The 20616-nt window shown below is 31.7% G+C and overlaps 1 protein-coding gene across 1 annotated transcript; it reads left to right on the forward strand.

The window, feature by feature from the left end:
• Positions 1-12738: 12738 nt before the first annotated feature.
• On the forward strand, positions 12739-15136 carry LOC145043342 (uncharacterized). Its single transcript, XM_078991971.1, has 2 exons — positions 12739-13709; positions 14531-15136. The coding sequence occupies exons 1-2, from the start codon at positions 12836-12838 to the stop codon at positions 15034-15036; spliced, it is 1380 nt and encodes a 459-aa protein (XP_078848097.1). The 5' UTR covers positions 12739-12835; the 3' UTR covers positions 15037-15136.
• The last annotated feature ends 5480 nt before the right edge of the window (positions 15137-20616 follow it).

Genomic DNA, 20616 nt, shown 5'->3' on the forward strand with positions numbered 1-20616 from the left:
CAACTTTCCATCCAATAATTGACACCCACCAGTCGTACTTTTTCTATCCAATGTACATCCTCCTAAATCAGAATCCGAAAAAGCTTGAATGAAAAATCTTGTGTTCGCAGGATTTTTTCACTGCCGTCAAATGTGGTTCTCTTGGATTTGCTTGATATCTAGCACAACAACAAACCAAAAACATAATATCAGGTCTACTCGCAGTTAAGTACAATAAAGACCCTATCATGCTACGATACACTGTTAAATCAACAGCAGGAGTGTCTAACGAAGGAGTTAGTCGTGTTCCTACTGCCATAGGGACTCTGAGCTTCGTGCTATTAAGCATTCCAAACTTTTCAAGCAATTTCTTTGTATATTTTTCTTGATTGATGAAGATTCCTTGCCTGTTCTGTCTTTTGTTTAAACCAAGAAAATTATTAATTTTTCCCATCATGCTCATTTCAAACTGACTTTTCATTAAATTTTCAAATTCAAGTGACAATGCTGGATCAGTTTAACCAAAGATAATATCATCAACATAAATTTGAACAAGCATTAGATGACACCCAACTTTCTTGCGAAATAATGTGGGGTATACGGATCCTTGTTTAAACTTAGATTGTTTCAAAAAATTTGTAAGTGTTGCGTACCAGACCCTTGGTGCTTGTTTTAACCCATATACAGCTTTATCTAAAATATAAACATGATCAGGATGTTCAATGTTTATAAAACCTGGTGGTTGTTCAACATACACTGTTTCTTCAAGTTTTCCATTTAATAATGCACATTTAACATCCATTTGATAAACATCAAAATCTTTGTGAGCTGCATAAGCTAAACATATGCGAACTGCTTCAAGTCTTGCAACAGGTGCAAATGTTTCTTCATAATCAATGCCTTCTTGTTGCGAATAACCTTTAACCACTAGTCTTGCTTTATTTCGAATAACATTGTCATCTTTGTCGGTTTCGTTTTTAAAAATCCATTTTAATCTAACAATTGAAACATCAGAAGGTTTAGAAACTAATCTCCAAACCTTGTTTCGTTCAAATTCAGCCAATTCAGATTGCATAGCAACAACCCAATCTGAGTGTTCCATAGCATTCTTGACTGTTTTTGGCTCTATTTTCGAAATTAAGACATTAAACATACAAAGTTCTTGGTTAGTATTCAGTACCTCATTTTTCGCACGAATTTGAGCTCTAGTCAACACACCTTCTTGTAAATTACCAATTACCTGTTCTTGTTGATGATTTCTTGTCCATTTCGCAAGTGGTGGATAATTTGGATCATAATCTAATAGTGCATCTTCATGCATATCTTCATTTTCAGATCCTGCAACAGAAAAGTTATCACTAAATTCATGAAAGTCTGCATTTTTATCAAGATTATTTGTCTCTGTTTCATCATGCTCTCTCTCAATATGATCTGCATTTGGATACTCCCCCTCAAAACTATGTTCATGTTGATTTTACGAATGCTCCCCCTCAACTTGATGTTCTTATTGATTTTGTGAATGCTCCCCCTCAAAATGATGTTCTTGTTTATTTTGTGAATGCTCCCCCTCAAAAGTTGGTATACAATCTTCATGGACACTTGTGTGTTCCTCCTCCATATGACCATTTGGTGTGCTTTCACAAGTTATCGACGTTGTAGTGATTGTTGATTCATCAGTATGTTTTGAGGATTCGGATGTTTGATTATCAGGAGCATTATTTTCTGCATCAATTGCCCTGTCAGGAATTCCAAAAATTAAGTCATAATCAAAATCATTAATTTCAGAATTATCAATTTGAGTATTTGAATCCACAAGTATTGGTTTCTGATCGAATTTACTATTAATCTGTTTAAGATAGTAATCGTCAAATGTTAAATTGAAAGTTTCTTCAATTTTTCTTGTTCGTTTATTAAGCACTCTATATGCAACTGAATTATGTGAATATCCTAAGAAGATGCCTTCATCAACTTTTGCTTGAAACTTTGACAAATTATCTTTGAGATTCATAATAAAGCACCTGCAACCAAAAACATGAAAGAATTTTAAATTAGGTTTCCGATTATTGATTATTTCATATGGAGTAACATTGAATCTTCTGTGAATGTATGATCGATTCTGAGTAAAACATGTTGTGGACACAGCTTCTGCCCAAAGATATTGAGGTAGATTCGCATATGTTAGCATGGTTCTGGCAGCTTCGCATAGAGATCGATTTCTTCTTTCAACTACACCATTTTGCTGTGGAGTATATGGTGATGAGAAATTATGCGAAATACCTTTGTTTGTGAGAAAATTGTCAAGAGTTTGATTTTTAAACTCCGAACCATTATCACTTTTAATTTTTCGTACATTCTTCTTCAGACTAATTTCAATCTTTTTGATAAAATCAATCATCGTCTGAGCAACTTCAGATTTCAACCTGAGAAAAAATACCCATGTGAATATTGATAAATCATCCACAACAACTAAAATATACCGCTTTTTATTTATTGTTGCAACAGTTGATGGTCCACATAGATCAATGTGAAGAAGTTCCAATGGATCTACTATCTTTGAATCTATGATAATCGGATGACCTTTTCGATGTTGTTTTCCTTGTTCGCAAGCTGCACACAAAGAATCATTGTCAAATTTTAATACTAGTAACCCTCGAACTAAATCTTCAGTTACAAGTTTATTTATTTTTTGAAAGTTCAAAAGTGACAATCTTCTATGCCAAAGCCAGCTGAGATCATTGGATGCTTTTGATAGGAAACACACAACTGGTTTTCCCACAATTGGTTTGATGTCCAGTGTAAACATATCACCATATCTTTTGGATTTCAGAAGTATTTCATTTGTCGTTGCATTTGAGATGATACTTCCTTCTTCATTAAACACTACTTGATTTCTAGTACCCACAACAAGTTGTGATACACTTATCAAATTGTGTTGAAGTCCTTCAACATAAGCAACTCTGTTTACTGTGAAGTTTCCATTTGTGACTTTCCCATATCCTTTCACTTGACACTTGTGATTATTTCCAAATTTGACAACTCCAGCATTTTCCAAGCTTCGGTAATCTCGCAAATTTTCCTTTCTTCCAGTCATATGACGAGAGCAACCACTATCAATATACCATTTTGTATCATATTGCTCGTCACATATCACCTGCATTTATTGAAAAAATTTAGGAACCCAAGACTTATTGGGTCCATCATTAGTAGAATTTAACATCTTTTTGGAACTTAAAAACCATGTTTTCACTTTGTTTGTAGCAGAATCCATTATATCAGCATCATCAGTTCTAGATATTGAAATATAGTCATTCAATAATTTTGGATTTTCATTGATTGTAATCTTATCCTTCACAACATTCGCAATTTTGATAACTGGTTTCCATTTTTGAACTGGAACTTGCGAATTATGGGATGATGTACTAGCAGTTGAAGAATTATTTGTGAACTTATTAAATGCACTTTTGATTTCTTGTTCTGAAAATTTTGCACTTTGATATTTCTTTCCTTTCCCTTCAAACCAATGATTGATCATACTTACATCCGACTTTCCTTTAATGTATGAAACTTTGGTTTGTTATCGACTGACTCATGAAGGTTGATGTTTCTACTGGAATCAACACCGTTCACATTCGCAACCTAGAAGATGGTCATTATGAGACAAGGGATCATACTAATTTCTCTTTAAGAGAACTAGAGGCATCCCAAGCCGAAGTTAGAGGACTATGATAATGACAAATAACACAAGAAAATCATATGTATGAAATAGAATGCCAACTAGTCAAATCCAGGGCCAGATCTAGTAGGAAGTACATCATATACTACTCGTTCACTACTTACTCTTTTGGTTATAGTCTAAGTCTACAGATATGTTCAAGCGTTATTTTTCATGTTTTTCAGTACGATCACAAAAATTTCTTTTTTGGTAGGTCGTTTTGATGTCGATGGTTTCCTAGTATTTGGATATATTATAAACTTCTTTAAGGTCAAATTTTCCAAACTCTATGTAAATAAAATACCAATACAACCGACATGCATTTTCATACGCTTTGAAAAATAACCACTCAAATTCAAATTATCTCGTTGCAAGTTCTACTTGTAGTAGAATTCTATTTCCAATTCTTTACAAGATTCATATTGAACTAAGTGTTTTAGTTCATAGATATCAGATTCATGTTTATTCTTGATATCTAACCATCTCATCAACTTTTATTTCTTAAAGTGAAAGATGCATCCACGGAGAAACCCAAGGCCTTTCAATGTTAATGAAGTGCCAACACCACCTACACCACCACCTACTCAATTTGATGCTACCATGTTTAAGGTGGTGGTCACAGCAGTTGTTGTAGCTGCTATGTCATATATAAACACCACTGGTGCAAGTGGATCAAGGAGTGGTGCACATCCCTCCAATCAGGGTGAAAGTCACAGGTACCATCGAGAGTGTACCTACAAGGACTTCATAAACACCAAACCCAGGACCTTTAACGGGACTATGGGAGTTATGGATTTAATACAATGGATCGAGAAAACAGAGGCAGTTTTTGAAATTTGCTCATGTCCAGAAAGCAAGAAGATTACATTTGCTGCTTGTATCTTTGCTGATAGAGCCCTAACATGGTGGAACGGCCATGTTAAGCCACTGACTCTAGTAGTGGCTAACTCTATATGTTGGGAGAACGTGAAGTCAATTCTAATGCATGAGTATTATCCGCAGGGTGAAATACAGAAGCTCGAACAAGAGCTCTGGGGTCTTACTATGGTTGGTTAAGACATAACAACATACACTAATAGGTTCAGCGACGTAGCGATCATATATCTGGATACGGTTGCTTTGGAGAGAAAAAAGATTGAAAAGTACATATGGGGGATGTCCTTTCAAACACAAGGAAGTGCCATTGCTTCCAGTCCTGTTACTTTTGACAGTGCCAAGTAGCTGGCACAATCACTTATTGATAATGGAGCCTTTCAAAACTTTGTGGTTTCTGCTCCAGAACAACCCAAGCGAAACAACAACAACAAGAAGAAGAAACCTAGAATAAAAGGAAGGGTCAATATTCTTAAGAGCCCTCGAAAAAGCAATAGTTAATGGCAGTTCATGTTGCTATTCCTGTTAACCCCACACCAGCTAAGCCATATGTTGGTAAGCTCCCTAAATGCAACAAGTATAATTTACAAAACAATGGAAATTGTTGAGAAAAGCAGTGTCTGAACTGCAACCAAAGAAGGCATACTGCCCGATTCTGTAAATCACCACCCCAACTGATTAGCCAAGTACCTGCCGCTGGAATAGGTCAAGCGTGTTATGGATGCGGGGAAGTTGGACATTTCGAAAGAGATTGTCTGAAAACTAGAAAGGTTGGTGGAGTTGGAAGGATACTAACAATTAGTCACGAAGAGGTTGTGGTAGACCCTATGGTGGTTACGGGCTATGCAGTCAATAGCGATATGATAGCGGTGAGATAGCAGTGGGATAGCGGTTATCGGTAGGTGGTAAAATATCGGTACTAAATAGCGGTCCAAAATAGTGGTACCGCAAATAGTGGCGGTAGTGACCGATATTGACCGATATTTGACCGCAATTTGACTAATATTTGACAAATATCAGGGGGATAGCGGTGAAATAGCGTTTATAGCTAATTTTTTTATAAAATCACTTCATTTATTATTAAAACGTAGTTATATGGTGGGGGTTTTATGAGATTGATAAACATTTACTTCAAACATTTTCTAATTTACTATATGTTTTAGTTAATGACCATGTATTCATCCAATAAAATACGAGGTTACAAAGGCCCTACATAACATAAAAATACCGATATCCCACCACGACCTATATATCGAATATCGGTCCTTGACCATTTTAGCTTTCAAACCCAACTGGTATCACTGTAAAATATTAAATATCCGATTTTTGGCAATTTTTACAAAATGGTTGCGCAAACAGCTCTTTTTCTGTGATCACCATTTTTTCCTTGCATGATCAATGGCCTTAAACCCAACCATAAATCTGGGGAAAAATACTTTAGAAACCTAACATATCCAGTGAATGATGGATGAAATTTCGTGGCTTAAAACCTCACTGAATGGGCTACTCAAATTCATGAACTTCAGCCACATTTACATCTCATGCACCATTGCATGCAACATTTCTTAACTTGTTTGGGTTAATTACCCCTATTTCTATTCTGAATAAATTTTGAAAATTTTTCCTTTTGAAAGCCCTCACATTCATGTGATAATCTGTAAAATACCAAGAGCTATTATTATATCTTTGATTTATTAAAATTATTGCTAAAACCAAGGGCATAAATCACATAAAATACTTCCAGAGGTCAATAAATCCGGAATAAATTCATGGATGACCCTTATGATGAATAATGACCCCTCACCAAATTTCATCCATTTTTGTTGCTGTTTGGTATGATTTCCGATTTTCTTTTTGTTAGGGTATAATAAATCACAAAACCACTTTAGAGAGTGAAAATTTTATCTAACAATTTTCGCATACCTTACCTATGATGGGTGACTCAGAAAAATAATTTCAAAATTTTTCATCATGCCTTACTATTTTTCCCAATTTTTGGTAATTATAATGGTCTAAAAATAGGAAAAATAGTTCTGATTATCCACAATTCATGCAAATTTACCAAAACATCATGTTGTACACTAGGAGTTTACATAAAAATTTTGAGGGTTTTTCTCTACTGTAAACTATTTTTCTCTTATTTTCTAAAGTTAATTGCACTTAAATACACTTAAATACACATAAATACCCAAAACCGGATTATACAATATGAAAACCACTTTTGGTATTTTTCCCAGGTTATTTATACTGTAAATGATGTTACAAAAGTTTTTTGGTAATTTATTTTAACTGTTTAATATTATTTCTTCAATTAATGATTAATTAAAGGAATAAAACAAGAAAAAATAGAAATACCCACTGAAAAATATCTTTTATATTTTTCTCAGCCTATTTGTGTATAATAATAGTTAAATAAAAATTTTGGGTAATTTTGGAAACTGTTTTCTATTTATTTCAATTTTTATTGGAATAAATACTCAAAAATCATAAAATATAATTAAACATCTTGGAAATCCATTTTTATATTTTTCCCAGCTTAGTAATGTTTAATAACAATAATATAAAAAGTTTGGGGAATTTTCTTAACTCATTGCTATTTTTCATGAATTTATGGTTATTCAAGAAACTACAATGGTGAAAAATAGTTAGACAACTCAAAAATTCAAGAAAATTTATCTTGAGGTCTTTGACTTCAATTAAAACTGAAATTCAAAGTTTGGGATATTTTAAAATTAAATTGATTTAGTTTGGAATATTTAACCATTGGAACACCTCTAAAATGTTAAATATTAACATTTCAATAATGGAAATTTTCCACTTAAATTGTTATATAACAATTAATTCTTTGAAAGTTAATTTCCACAGAAAAATATTTGTAACTTATCGATATTAAATTTTGACACAATATTGGCATAATTCTATTGTAGTACTATGCATACTAGTGTTAGATTTCGATTAGAGACTCACTAACGAATACTATTATTGTAGGAATCGATAGTGATACGAGTGGAGCATAGTCAAGGCACCAATTGCATCATCTCAATGCATATTGTGAGTATTCATCATTCTCCTATTTTCGGTTTATAAATGTTTTGGGGTGGAAAAGCATGTCCTAAACTATTTATGTTCGTTATATTTAATTGACTCACATAAACTTGATTACTATATTTTGCATATTGTGAGTATTCATCATTCCCCTATTTTCGGTTTTTAAATGTTTTGGGGTGGAAAAGTATGTCCTAAACTATTTATGTTCGTTATATTTAATTGACTCGCATAAACTTGATTACTATATTTTGCATATTGTGAGTATTCATGCACTCCCCTATATTCGGTTTTTATGTTTTGGGGTGGAAAAGCATGTCCAGAAAAACTACTGTTTGCATGTTGTATTTAAATTGATTATTATCAAACATGATTGCTATTGTATTGCTATGTTTCTTTATGTATGTTTATGCAACACGGAACATGAGAACTTATCGTACTAAGGCCCTTCCCTTATCTCTAACCATTAACTCTTTGAGCCAATGGTCATTATGGATAGCGCTATTAGGAATTGACAACTCCTCACTCGCCCGAATCGTTGGAGTGCATGATACCATATTCATCTATGGAACGATAAGCATAGATCTCGATAGGGCTTCAGTCATAGGTTTGGTTGAGACTCATTGTTCGCTCATACACATACAAACTCGTTTCTCGTTTTAGCAATAAACTTGTATTCATTAATAGCAATCAACTTTGTTTGTTAATATGGCAATGAACTTTGTTTCTGATTAAAGCAATGAACTTTGTTTCTCATTATAGCAATGAACTCTATTTCTCATTACAACAACGAACTTTTACTAGTGGAAACTTATATACATGTTTTAGCAATGAAATTGTTTGCTCCTTGTAGCAACGAAATTGACAGCTCATTTTAGCAATGAAATTTGTTTACTCGTTTGAGTAACGAACTTTATCTTCTATGAAAATATGAATGTTGCATCTTATTCGGGCAATATACTTTATTTCTCATGATAAAAACGAACTGTGTTTACAAACTTATTTACTCCTAGCATTATACTTTTATTATTGGAAACTTTTATCAAAACTTTGATTTCAACTCATGAACCAATATTATTCTGTTAAACTTGTGAGTACTCACCAACTATTTTTATAGTTGACGCTCGTTTTACATGCTTTTTCAGGAATCATCGAGTAAGTAGCACTTAGGGACACTTCACTTTTAGGAGCATTCGCATGTGTCGTATATCTATTTTTCATTGTAATTTCTTGTAAAAGTTGTTCAAACCCATTGTAAATTTGTAATGATTTTTAATTCTATGGTTGGTGTTGTCTTTTAACTTTTGCTATGAAACCATTTATACTGCCACGCCTCGTGTTTCCGCTTTAGCGGGGTGTGACAAGAAATGGTATCAGAGCCGAAGGTTATAGAGAATACCGGTGTTCCTTTGGAAAACCACAACTATAGCCAAAAAAATAAAAAATTCTAAACGTTTTTAAAATACTGAACATACTACTAGTATGACTAATTTGAGTACGCATTATTGGACTTTAATTAAGTATAGCCTGGCCAACTATGCTTAATTAAGGAAACTTAATGTTATGCTTGAAACGGTTATAGTAGAATTATGTTCAAAACGATTTTCAGCTTGAACTTTGAACAACAAAATTTTTCGGTGTGCGTACGGGCATTGCATATTATAGGCATTCATCTAGGTACACTTAGAAACTAAGTGCACTTTTACCATAATGTCTTTATTTAGAAATATTCGTACCCCTTATCAAGTGCTAGGTTAACCACTTAGGTTATATCACCAGCCACTCTAGGAGCAATGCACTTAGTGTTGAGAATGGGTATTCCTTGGTAGCTATTGACTTTAGATGTAACAACGCAAATTCTAATGGGTCAACAATAAGACACACTACGGGTAGTATAGGATTTGACCAGCACCGTAGGAACTTAGTAAGTATCACAATTATAAATTTTATTATTCTTATTTTGTTATAAAACTAACTACATTAATTGTACTTTGACTTTTATGTAGGGAAAATTGATTGGTAAACCACCCACACATTATGATGTTTTCATGAATACGCATGGCACTGCTGAGTCGAAGAAAATATATTTTGAGGGAAATCATGAAAATCTCGAAGATTGCTCACAGACGACCAAAGAAGCACATGTAATTTATCTTTATTATTTATGTATATTGATTGCCTCATTTTTTTATATGACAATCGTGTTGTTTTGGTAATTCGTAGGAGGCGTAGTTATAGGGGTTGGTCAAGAATATGGTGAAGATCCTGCAAACCATAAGGATCATGTAGATGTATGGGAGGAAAGACAACTTAGAAGAAAATGAAAGAAGAAGGATGCTACCTATGGGATAGGAACGTCAAATATACGTCTTTTGGTTTCAGGGACACCATCTTCCCAATCCACCTAGTCGGACAACACGCAACAAAAGGTATGGTTATAATATTGATTAAATTGATAATAAACAAAAGTATGTTGCTATAATGGTTAAAAGTTAGGTAGTTTGTTGATAATATTGATTAAAATCATAATAAACAAAAGTGTGTTGCTATTATGGTTAAAAGTTTGCTAGTTTGTTGATAATATTGATTAAATTGATAATAAACAAAATTACTTTGATATTATGATTAAAAGTTATGTAGTTTGTTGATAATATTGATTAAATTGATAAGAAACAAAAGTACGTTGCTATAATGGTTAAATGTTAGGTAGTTTGGTGATAATATTGATTAAATTGATAATAAACAAAAGTATGTTTCTATTATGGTTAAAAGTTATATAGTTCGTTGATAATATTGATTAAATTGATAAGAAATAAATATACGTTGCTATTATGGTTAAAAGTTAAGTGTATTGCTATAATTATAAACTAAAATGAATTGTTATAATAAACTAAAGTACAATGCTATTATTGTTTAAGTATTGAATTGTGTTATCATTTTTTAAGTTAATAGGTTACGTGCACAAGTTTATAAATGGAAATAGTTATACGGATGATAAATATGTTTGGAAATCAACACCGTGGCCCCCGATAATCCACTCGAGGACAATTGTTATGTATTTTGGAATAATTGAATTTGTAAACACCTGTATTGTTTGCTTGTTTCGTTATGCTTAATTTGTATGTTATTTGAGACATTTGAATGGTATTTTGAGACAATAGAATGAAATATGTCAAAGTTGATATTAGGGACATTTTTTGGTGTATTTTTTATTGTATTTTCGACAAATTAAATTAATATATGGCATTCGCTAAAATAAATGGAAAATTTTAAATTTTTTAAATTTTATTTTTTGATAAATAAAATTAGTTACGGACTAGCTACGAAAATCCATCGCTAAATAGGTCCGTAAGTATTCCGTAGGAAGACAGTCAAATTTAGTGAAACTTGAATTTCGTCGTTAATTCGTTGGAAATCCGTAGCTAAACAGTTCTGTAGCTATTCCGAAGGAAAAAGTCAATTTTGGTCAAACTCGGCTCGCGTAGGTAATCCCTAGGAAATCCACAGCTATATGATTCCGTAGGAAAATATTCAATTTTAGTCAAGCTTCACACACGTCGGCAATTCTTAGGTATTATGTAGCAATTCATGTCCGTAGCTAATATGTATGTATTATAGCTACGGAATTGGTCGTAGCTATTTCGTAGCTAGTCCGTAGCAAATCTATAGGTATAAATTTCCCACAAGCATTTATGTCATAGGGCATTTTCCGTAGCAAATCCGTAGTTATCGTGATATACCTACTAAATACCTATGGATTGTGTCATAGCAATTGACCTAGTTTTCTAGTAGTATGAGTTAATAGCCACTTCTCGACAACTTCAAGTGGGCTCATGGTTTTTGTTTTTTGGTCAGACCTAAATCGCCACTCGGTTGCAACTTCAAGTGTCGATTTTCAAAATTTCAGCCTAATTGGCCACTTGACTGCCGCCTAGAATAGCCGAGAAGTAGCAATTCGGGGTTGTTTTCATTTAAGTGTTGCATTTCGCTCATTTTTAGGGCTAGTTCTATTTTAATTTAATTTTTTTATCTGTTTCTCTAAGGTTATTTTAATTATTTTTCTTGTTTTTATCATAATTTGTACACTTGGTAAGTGTTGTAACCCACCTTTGATTGTGCATATACACGATATCATCTCTTTTATGGATCGATGTACACACCAATTCGGTTGTAAAACCAGGTTAAATGTTATCCGTTATTATTGTAATTAAATGTATTTTCATATTGTTGGTTTATTTGTTAGAAATTGTTGGCTTATTATTTCCGCATCCTATTTGGTCCTATATGTGTTAGGTTACTCTTTGTTTAGGTATCAAAATTTTGGCATTTCGAGTGGACGAGTGGTGTATTCTTATTAATCAAAATATTTGATAGTTTATTCTATCATTTGGATATATTTTCCTCATCGTATCTAGCAGGCTTTAGTTATTCCATCATCCCATTTATCTTCATCTGCCATTTATCCACATTTTTATTGTTTAGTAACGGATCAAAATTTCACAAGTACATATATGAATCGATGAATGAAGGGATGCGCAACGAAGAGGAAGAGATTAGACGAGCATAGTTGTCATCGATATTCCCTCCCTCTCACACTAGTCCACATCAACAAAATTTGTGTCTAGGTAATCAATAATGTGTTATATAGCAATTAAATAAATGTTTATTATTTAGACATGTCTTCTCTAATTTGTAATGCTCACCAAGAAAATAAAATGACTTTGAGGTAAAACCATTGACTTGCCAAATACTTTAAGCATGATATAAGCTGATCAGTCCCGATCTATATATCCCTCTAGAAACGAAAACTAATATTAATGTTTGCTATAAGAAAATATTATTATTTTCGTCCCCTTAAAAACCACATTATTGTTAGAACTTCTTATTCTTTATCAACTAGCAAGTAATATAAGTAGCTACAGCATATTAAACATGTCTGTTGGAATGTTGGCAAGATAAGAAAACGAATAGAAGTCAAAACAGCAGAAGTTGTGTCGATTTAATGTAACAAATTAAATCAATATATTAGGGGAAGATAAAGAGGCAAAAAAAATTAAATTAAATTACCAATATTTTATTGATTAATTTTTCCTTAATTTTTCCATGTTTCTCTTTTCTTGAACCAGTCCAGACTCCAAGAGTCCATGCCCGCCGTCCACCTTCACATATAACCCACCCACTTCGATTTCATTAAAACTATTCTTTCATTCATCTCCAAAATTCAAGATGTTGATACACATCGCATTGGTGGTTGCGTGCGCCGGAGTATTCCTCCTCCTCTTTTTCTTCTTCCAGCACCGGCGCTGCAACCCAAAACCCACGCAGCCAATCGCCGGAGACCCCGACATTCATCATCGAGATAATCAAGTCAATACCAAAAGAAGATCAAGTTACTACGGCTCCCAACGTGGGATGTCCACAAAACCTCTGTTCACCTGGTCAGACAACCCTTCACTCATCACCGACGCCGTGGAAAACGGTTGGTCGCGATTTGCTTTTACTGAATACATCTCCTCGTCGTCCGTCCGGTCAAACCGGTTTCTACTCGGCTCCTGCGCTTCCGGTGGGGATGTCAGCGGTGAAGATCGGGCGGAGGAGGTGGAAACCAGTTGGGAAGTTTGCCAGGAATCCGCTGATTTCATGCAAAAAGTTCGGCTGAATTCCGGATTAAAGAAAATCGCGACAACAACAACGACTTCAATGGCAGCGGTTTCAGTGATTAAATCGGCGTTGCCTTTACCAGGTCCGGCGTTGGGGAATCCGTCGCCATTCCCGCAAGAAGCATACTTTGAAATTACTATTTTGTCCAACTACGATAATGAAAACGGAAGTGATATCAACGGAAAGGGAAGATTAAACACGGGAGAAGGGGAAAATATAAAACTAATTCAAGAGAATGAGGTAAATGACAAGGGCTTGCATGTCATTTTTGAAGACTCGAAGGGTCGAAATTGTACAAAGGGTATAGTTGAAGGGAAAAATGATGTGATTGTTATGCTGTCGGTGGGTCTTACTGGTGAAGGTTCTGTTCCGGTGAAACTTCCGGGGAGTTTTCCGGGATCCGTTGGCTTCAATTCCGATGGCTCTATTTACCTAGATGGTACGCTCTTTTTTTTTTTTTTTTTTTTTTTTTTTTTTTTTTTAATTTTTAATTTTTTTTTTTTGAAGTTTTCTAGAGTCAAATTCCAAAACCATATATTATATATAGTTAATCATAAGAAGTTAAAATAGCTTTTCAACGACATCGAGACACTAGTAAAGGTCGGTTATTTTCTCATGGAAAAGGGTAAAGAATATTATTTTTATTGTTAATGTAAATAAAATACACTGTTACTTTTTTTTGAAATTTGTCTTTTTTTAAATCTCTATGCTATCTCAAGAATATACCAACCACTCCAATAATCATGTCTTAAGATTTCATATCAGCTGTTTACTAGTATAAGTGATGTAATTTATAGTTTCTTTAGTCAAGACAAAATAATATTCTTGCTTAGTTTTGATTTTGTTTGAAAGTACATAAAATATAACATAAAGAAACAATCGGATATGCATCTAACAACAAACATGTGACCCACAAATACGACTTCTTTAGTTCAAAGTTTTCGAACACTTGGAAGACTGCCCAATTAATTATTATTGTTGTTGTGCCTACTTCCCATGTCGCTCGTTTTTTAATAATTTAAATACGAGTTAAATAATGCTCTGATCATTTGCATATTTTATAAGTAATCAACCTTTTGTTTCGTATATGATCCTTTCGTTCTTCATTTTATATTATATTATATGTTACTACGTAATGATCATATCAAGCTTTAATTTATATTGAGTAAAATCTTTATAGTTTATATTATTGTAAGCAAATAAAATAGTTAGTTTTTAAAACTATTTTGCTTAATGATTTGGTGTGTAATGATGTTGTAGGAACGAAGCTCGAAATTGAATCAGAAATAGAAATATGGGAAAAAACAGATAAGGTGATTGGTTGTGGGTATAATCCAAGTCAGAAGAAAGTTTTCTTCACTCTAGATTCAAAATTAGTGCATGAAATCCATTGTAAGGGTGAAGAATTTGGGAGTCCACTCTACCCAACACTAGCTGCAAATAGTGATGTTATGGTGCTTGTAAATTTTGGCCAAAGTATCTTCAAATATGCACCCGCAAATTTGCAAAGAACCCAAAATCCTTGCTTCATTGGACCAATGGCAAATTCTACATCGTTAGGATATGAAGATAGCAAAGAGCTTTTTTCAATGGGAATATTAGATTCACAATATTGGTTGAATGGATACGCGACAAGAAGTGGACAATATAATAGTAATGTTAATAAAGGAAAGACAAAGGATTATGATGAGGCGTCTGAAGGGGATCTTTTTGAAATCGTGATAGATAGTAATACTTACAGAAAATCACCAATCACACCCTGCTAGTCCAATATGTTTCATATCTTCTTTTTGTGAAAATTGATTTGTTGTGGCCAAGTATATAATTCAAAGCCCTACATTAAGGAATAGTTCATTGGTTTTTTTAGATGAGGACTTGGCTTGTATTTTTTTTTTTTTTTTTTTTTTGTTACAAGATATTTAAAGCGGATGTAGATACAACATAATTGGCTAACCATGCATATTCATTTGGTGTTTCCTTGTTTTCAAGGTTTTCGTTGTATATTTGAGTGGAATTGAAGTGAAATAATTTATACTGAAAGATAACATTTCTATTATTATTATTCAGAAGGGTTCTTATAGGATATCGTAGGACTGTCAAAATGTGAATGTTTGCAAGTGACATTCAAGTTTATCATAATTTCATCGTGTTTATACCACTAAAGAAAACGATTATTACCAGCAACGAAAATCGCCACTAAAATTTAGCTTTGCCACCGGTAAATGTATTAGCAGCGACACGTGGCTACTGCCCTGTCGCTATTGCTCAAAATGTCACCCTAATAATGATGTCGCCGATAATAACTGCTATCGCCGGTAATAAGCATGTGTCACCGATAATAGTGTTGTCTCTAATAGTCATTTTTCATGTGCAGAAAAACGATACGTAATGACATTAATCGCTGAAAATACGAAAATTTTAGATGCAGAAAAAAAATTAAATAACATCTAATAAAGTTTCAAAGTGTTAAAATTTCATAAAAATACTAAAATAAACAACAAAAGTGATAAAGTTATGTCATAACAAGTCTAACAAAACACAAACTAATCCGACGATCTCCTCATTTCCTCCTTGATCATCATTTGGTAGTTTCACTGAATGAAAAAAAAAAATGCATAAAGGTTCTTCCTACACGCTGAGACATTGAGCATTACATGAAGATTTTTCCACTACATAATACATAACATCGTATATAAACTTGTAAGTTAAAGGGAAAATTGCAAATATATATATATATATATATATATATATATATATATATATATATATATATATATATATATATATATATATATATATATATAGTGTTCGTAATCACTTGAGTTATTATGTTATTTTATTCAGTTTAGTCCAAAAAATAAGTAATTATATTAAATTTGACCATTTTAGCCGGTCAACATGTAATTCAGTTTTCGAAAATTATACTTTTGGTCTAGATTTCAAATATTATTACAAATTTGATCTAAAATTTACACTTTTAGCATCGATTTTAAATTTATTACAAATTTGCTCAAAAATTTAATCTTCTTCCCCAGGATTTCAGAAGTGTTAAGATTTCATCATAACTTTAGTTTTTTTTTTTTTTTTTCGAAAATATAGGTACTTGTTAAGTACATAAATATATACAAATCTGTTTTTACAAAATATATATATACAAACAAATATTTTATAAAAACAAAATGTATAGAAACATCTATTTTGTTATAAATACATTTATATACAAATACAAATTTAATATATATATATATATATATATATATATATATATATATATATATAATCACTATCATTCTAAACGTATTTATCAATATGATTTTATAAAGAAAAGACATATTTGAAACAAATTTTTAAGAAAAATGTTGTAAAAAAACTAAAGACATAATGAATTCATAAGAAAATTTTGAAATATGGGTCAAAAGGATAAATTTTGGAACAATTTGTAATAAAATTTAAAATATGTGCCAAAAGTGTAAAATTTCAACCTAATTTGTAACAAATTTTGAAATCTAGGTCAAAAGTGTAATTTTTTAAAGTTAAATGAGAAGTTGACTAGGTAAAACGGTCAAATTGAAATTAATTATTGGCTATTAAGACTTAATTGAATAGAAAAATAATATAATGACTAAATCGATTATAAGACCAATATGTAAGGACTTTTTTGCAATTTTTCCTAAGTTAAAGTTTCAACAAAAAAATATCTACCAAAATACATTGTTATTTTTAGCACTTAAATAAAAGAAATTCCAAAAGTACATTGTTATTTCTTGTACTTGGGGCATAAACTTAATTTCCAAATCAACATGCATTTATTAATCATTATATAGATATATCAAACTTTGAAATTTAATAGTGTTATTTTAAAAGAAATGATAGCTTACGTTCTATCTATTTTGTGCTACAGAACGACAAATACATGAAATCGCAAACTGTTTTGTTATTTCTTGTACTTAGGACAAAAACACAATTATTAAATCAACATGCATTTATTGATCAATATATATATATATATATATATATATATATATATATATATATATATATATATATATATATATATATAAAGGTGGGTTCAATTGAGAAAATAAAAAGGGTTGAAAATAGGGGAATCATTCTCAACCAGTCATTTAATCTAAGCATAAAAGACACGGTGACAAACTTGTAAATATCGTAATAACCTTCAATCTCAAATACGTAACTACAAAGAATTCGATAACTGTTCGTTTATCATCAAAATTTTTCATCCAACCTTCAATAATCATCTATATTTCTACAATTAAACCGGAATTTCTTCGTTGTTCATGAAATTGAAATCGTAGTTCTGGACTCGCAATCACAGTCGACATTAAGGGACTTAGAATCGGTACTCACAGGTTCCCAATCGGATTTTCGGAAATCAAATCAGATTGAGAAATCGATCAGAGATAGGATGTCGCATCTGAAGTTGAAATCGGAAGTATATGATGATTTGGAATTGATAACTTTATGTTTTTAACATTTTTAAAAGAGTTAACTTGTTTACACACCAACTGTTTGATGAAATGCATAAACTAAATTACCACGTTATATTCACATATGAATATGTTTTCTCACCTGAATCAGTATATGATTATTAAAAACACAAAACAAATATGCAAGTCTATATGTTATTCATATGTGGATAACGTATAAAAATTATATATATTTGTCAAAATACCTTCAATATTCATAAGTGAATATACCTTGTAATATTCATATGTGAATATACTGTGTAATATTCATAAGTGAATATATCATCTAATATTCACAAGTGAATATACTCTGTAATATTCACATGTGATATACCATGTAATACTATGTAATATTCACATATGAAATATCATTTAATACTCATAAGTGAATATACCATCTAATATTCACAAGTGAATATACTATGTTAATATTCACAAGTGAATTCATCGTCCAATATTAAAATATGAATATACTATGTTTATTATATGCTATATTCATATATGAATGATACTTAAATTGTAAAAAAAAATCATACTTTTTATTCATAAGTGAATAACGAATGTACTATAATAAAACCTGAAGCATTGTTATTCATTTATGAATAACGATAGCTGAAAATATAAAAAAAAAAATTTATTTTATCTTAAAACTATATCAATATGGATATCTATTTGTAGAGAATAAAAAATCATGAATTTTGGTATATTTAAAATCATTTTTTGATAAAAATAGCTTATAAAAATTTAAAAAAAACGAAAAAAAAAATATGTTTTTGTATATATTAAGGTAATGATTAGCATAGTTTAAGGAAATATGTTATGTTGAAAACACATGTGCATTCGTTTCCCATTTCCGCCGGTACGTTGGAGCCTTTTGACGCAAAAATAAATGATTGGCTGAGAATGATTCCCCCATTGTCAACCTTTTTTTTCTCAATTGAACCCTCCCCTATATATATATATATATATATGATGGGAAAACTACAAAAAAAAGTCTTTACATATTAGCTCATAATCGATTTTGTCTTTACATTCTTTTTTATTCAATTAAGTCCCAAAAAATCAGTTATTGTACTTAATTTGACCCTTCTACACAGTCAATAGGTCCTTCAACTTTCAAAAATTACAAATTTTGTCAAAAATTTACTTTTTTTTTTGCCCAGTTTTAAATTTTATTACAGATTTGGTCTAAAATTTATACTTTTGGCATAGATGTTATATATATATATATATATATATATATGTGTGTGTGTGTGTGTGTGTGTGTGTGCGTGTGTGTGTGCGTGTGTGCATGTGTGATATTGAAATTAAATAGTCTTGTTTTAGTAGTAATGGTTATGACTGTGGTAGTAGCTACGATGAATGTGCAATTGACAGAATAATAGAAGGTTTTCGGCTGATGCCTCTGATATCAACATGCCAAGAACCTAATACTTTCTCTAAACAATCTCAAGTGGGTGATTAAATATATTTCTCTATTTTACCCTTCTGTTTGTTATAAGAGCTCATACACTAAATGATTATGTGTTTTCCAAAAATGATTACCAATTAAGTGTAAATAAGTACATAATTATATGATAAAATTATAATTAAGTACGTACGTATTGTTGCTTATCGATATGACTAACAAATACACCCTTTTTATGAGCAACATGGAACGTTTTCTCTTCAGGTTTTGTTTAACATTAAAAAATAGATTATATTTTAAATTAATAATTACATATATCGTAGATCACCTTTTTATATCAAGTACTACTGTACGAGCTCAACCCCCATGGCTCACGGACGTTTGCAGTTCATAGATCTTTTTCTTTCTTTTTGAAGCAATTATGTAGTTATCTATTTGGTAATACTCAATTGTTTTCCTCCAACTTTCACTATATATATCATCCGAGGGGTAGCTAATGATCTCGAGATATCCTCATACCCTCCGAATTTCAAAATTTTTTTTTTTTGTTAGCTTTACAAACTCGAAAACGTTTTAATAAAACTACCTCAAAGCCCTCTAATAGCCTAGCACTCTTTGGATCCAAGAAAACCCAATCAAAATCAAACTTTTCTACAAAAACTAAAAAGTTAGCTAAGTAGAAACCAATTAGTTAAACATGTAGAGTCTATATTTGTTGTGAGATGAAGAACCTTAGCGTCTTAAACTGGGATTCATATGTAAATAGCGATCGTCTTCCTAACTTTGTTGTTAAATGTCTTTACTAGGAACTTAAGTGGTTCGTACTTTGATGTCGAGTCCTAGTATTTTTTTTTTGTTCTGTGAGTACCCTATAAATAGAGTAAGTATTATAGAGATTCATAAAAACTTTTCCACATGTGTACTCATAAACTTTCTATGTAATCGTTCCGGTGTATATTGAGTTGAAAGCAGATCTTACTTAAATCTCATGTTCTTTACTCTGGATTTACTATCGATTGATTAAACCATAAATCAAAACATCTTTCCAATTTGTATCAGTGTAGGAATCTACACATCAATATAAGAATCTTTTTCATGTTTTCATCTGATTGAATTGATCTTTCCAATTACATTATTCCACAAGATAGAAATATAGTTAAGCATTTGATTAATTGTGATTAATTGATTTTTCGTTTAGTTTTTTAGTTGATTTAGCATCCGATTCATTTCTTTTAAAAGAAAATCCTCTTTCTAGTTAATTTGATAGAAAATCTCAACGCCAACACCATGATGGATATCACGAACTTTCTTGGATCTGCTACCAAAGTTCCAATCATGATCCATAAGTACTATGACCAATAGGCGAATCGTATAGAAGACTATCTCAATAGGATCCATGAGGATCTTTAGAGATTTATTAAAACTGGACAGTATCGTGTTCACCAAGTTCA

The sequence above is a fragment of the Lactuca saligna genome, chromosome 4 (assembly GCF_052625555.1).
Source record: "Lactuca saligna cultivar CGN05327 chromosome 4, ASM5262555v1, whole genome shotgun sequence".
Lineage (NCBI taxonomy): Eukaryota > Viridiplantae > Streptophyta > Magnoliopsida > Asterales > Asteraceae > Lactuca > Lactuca saligna.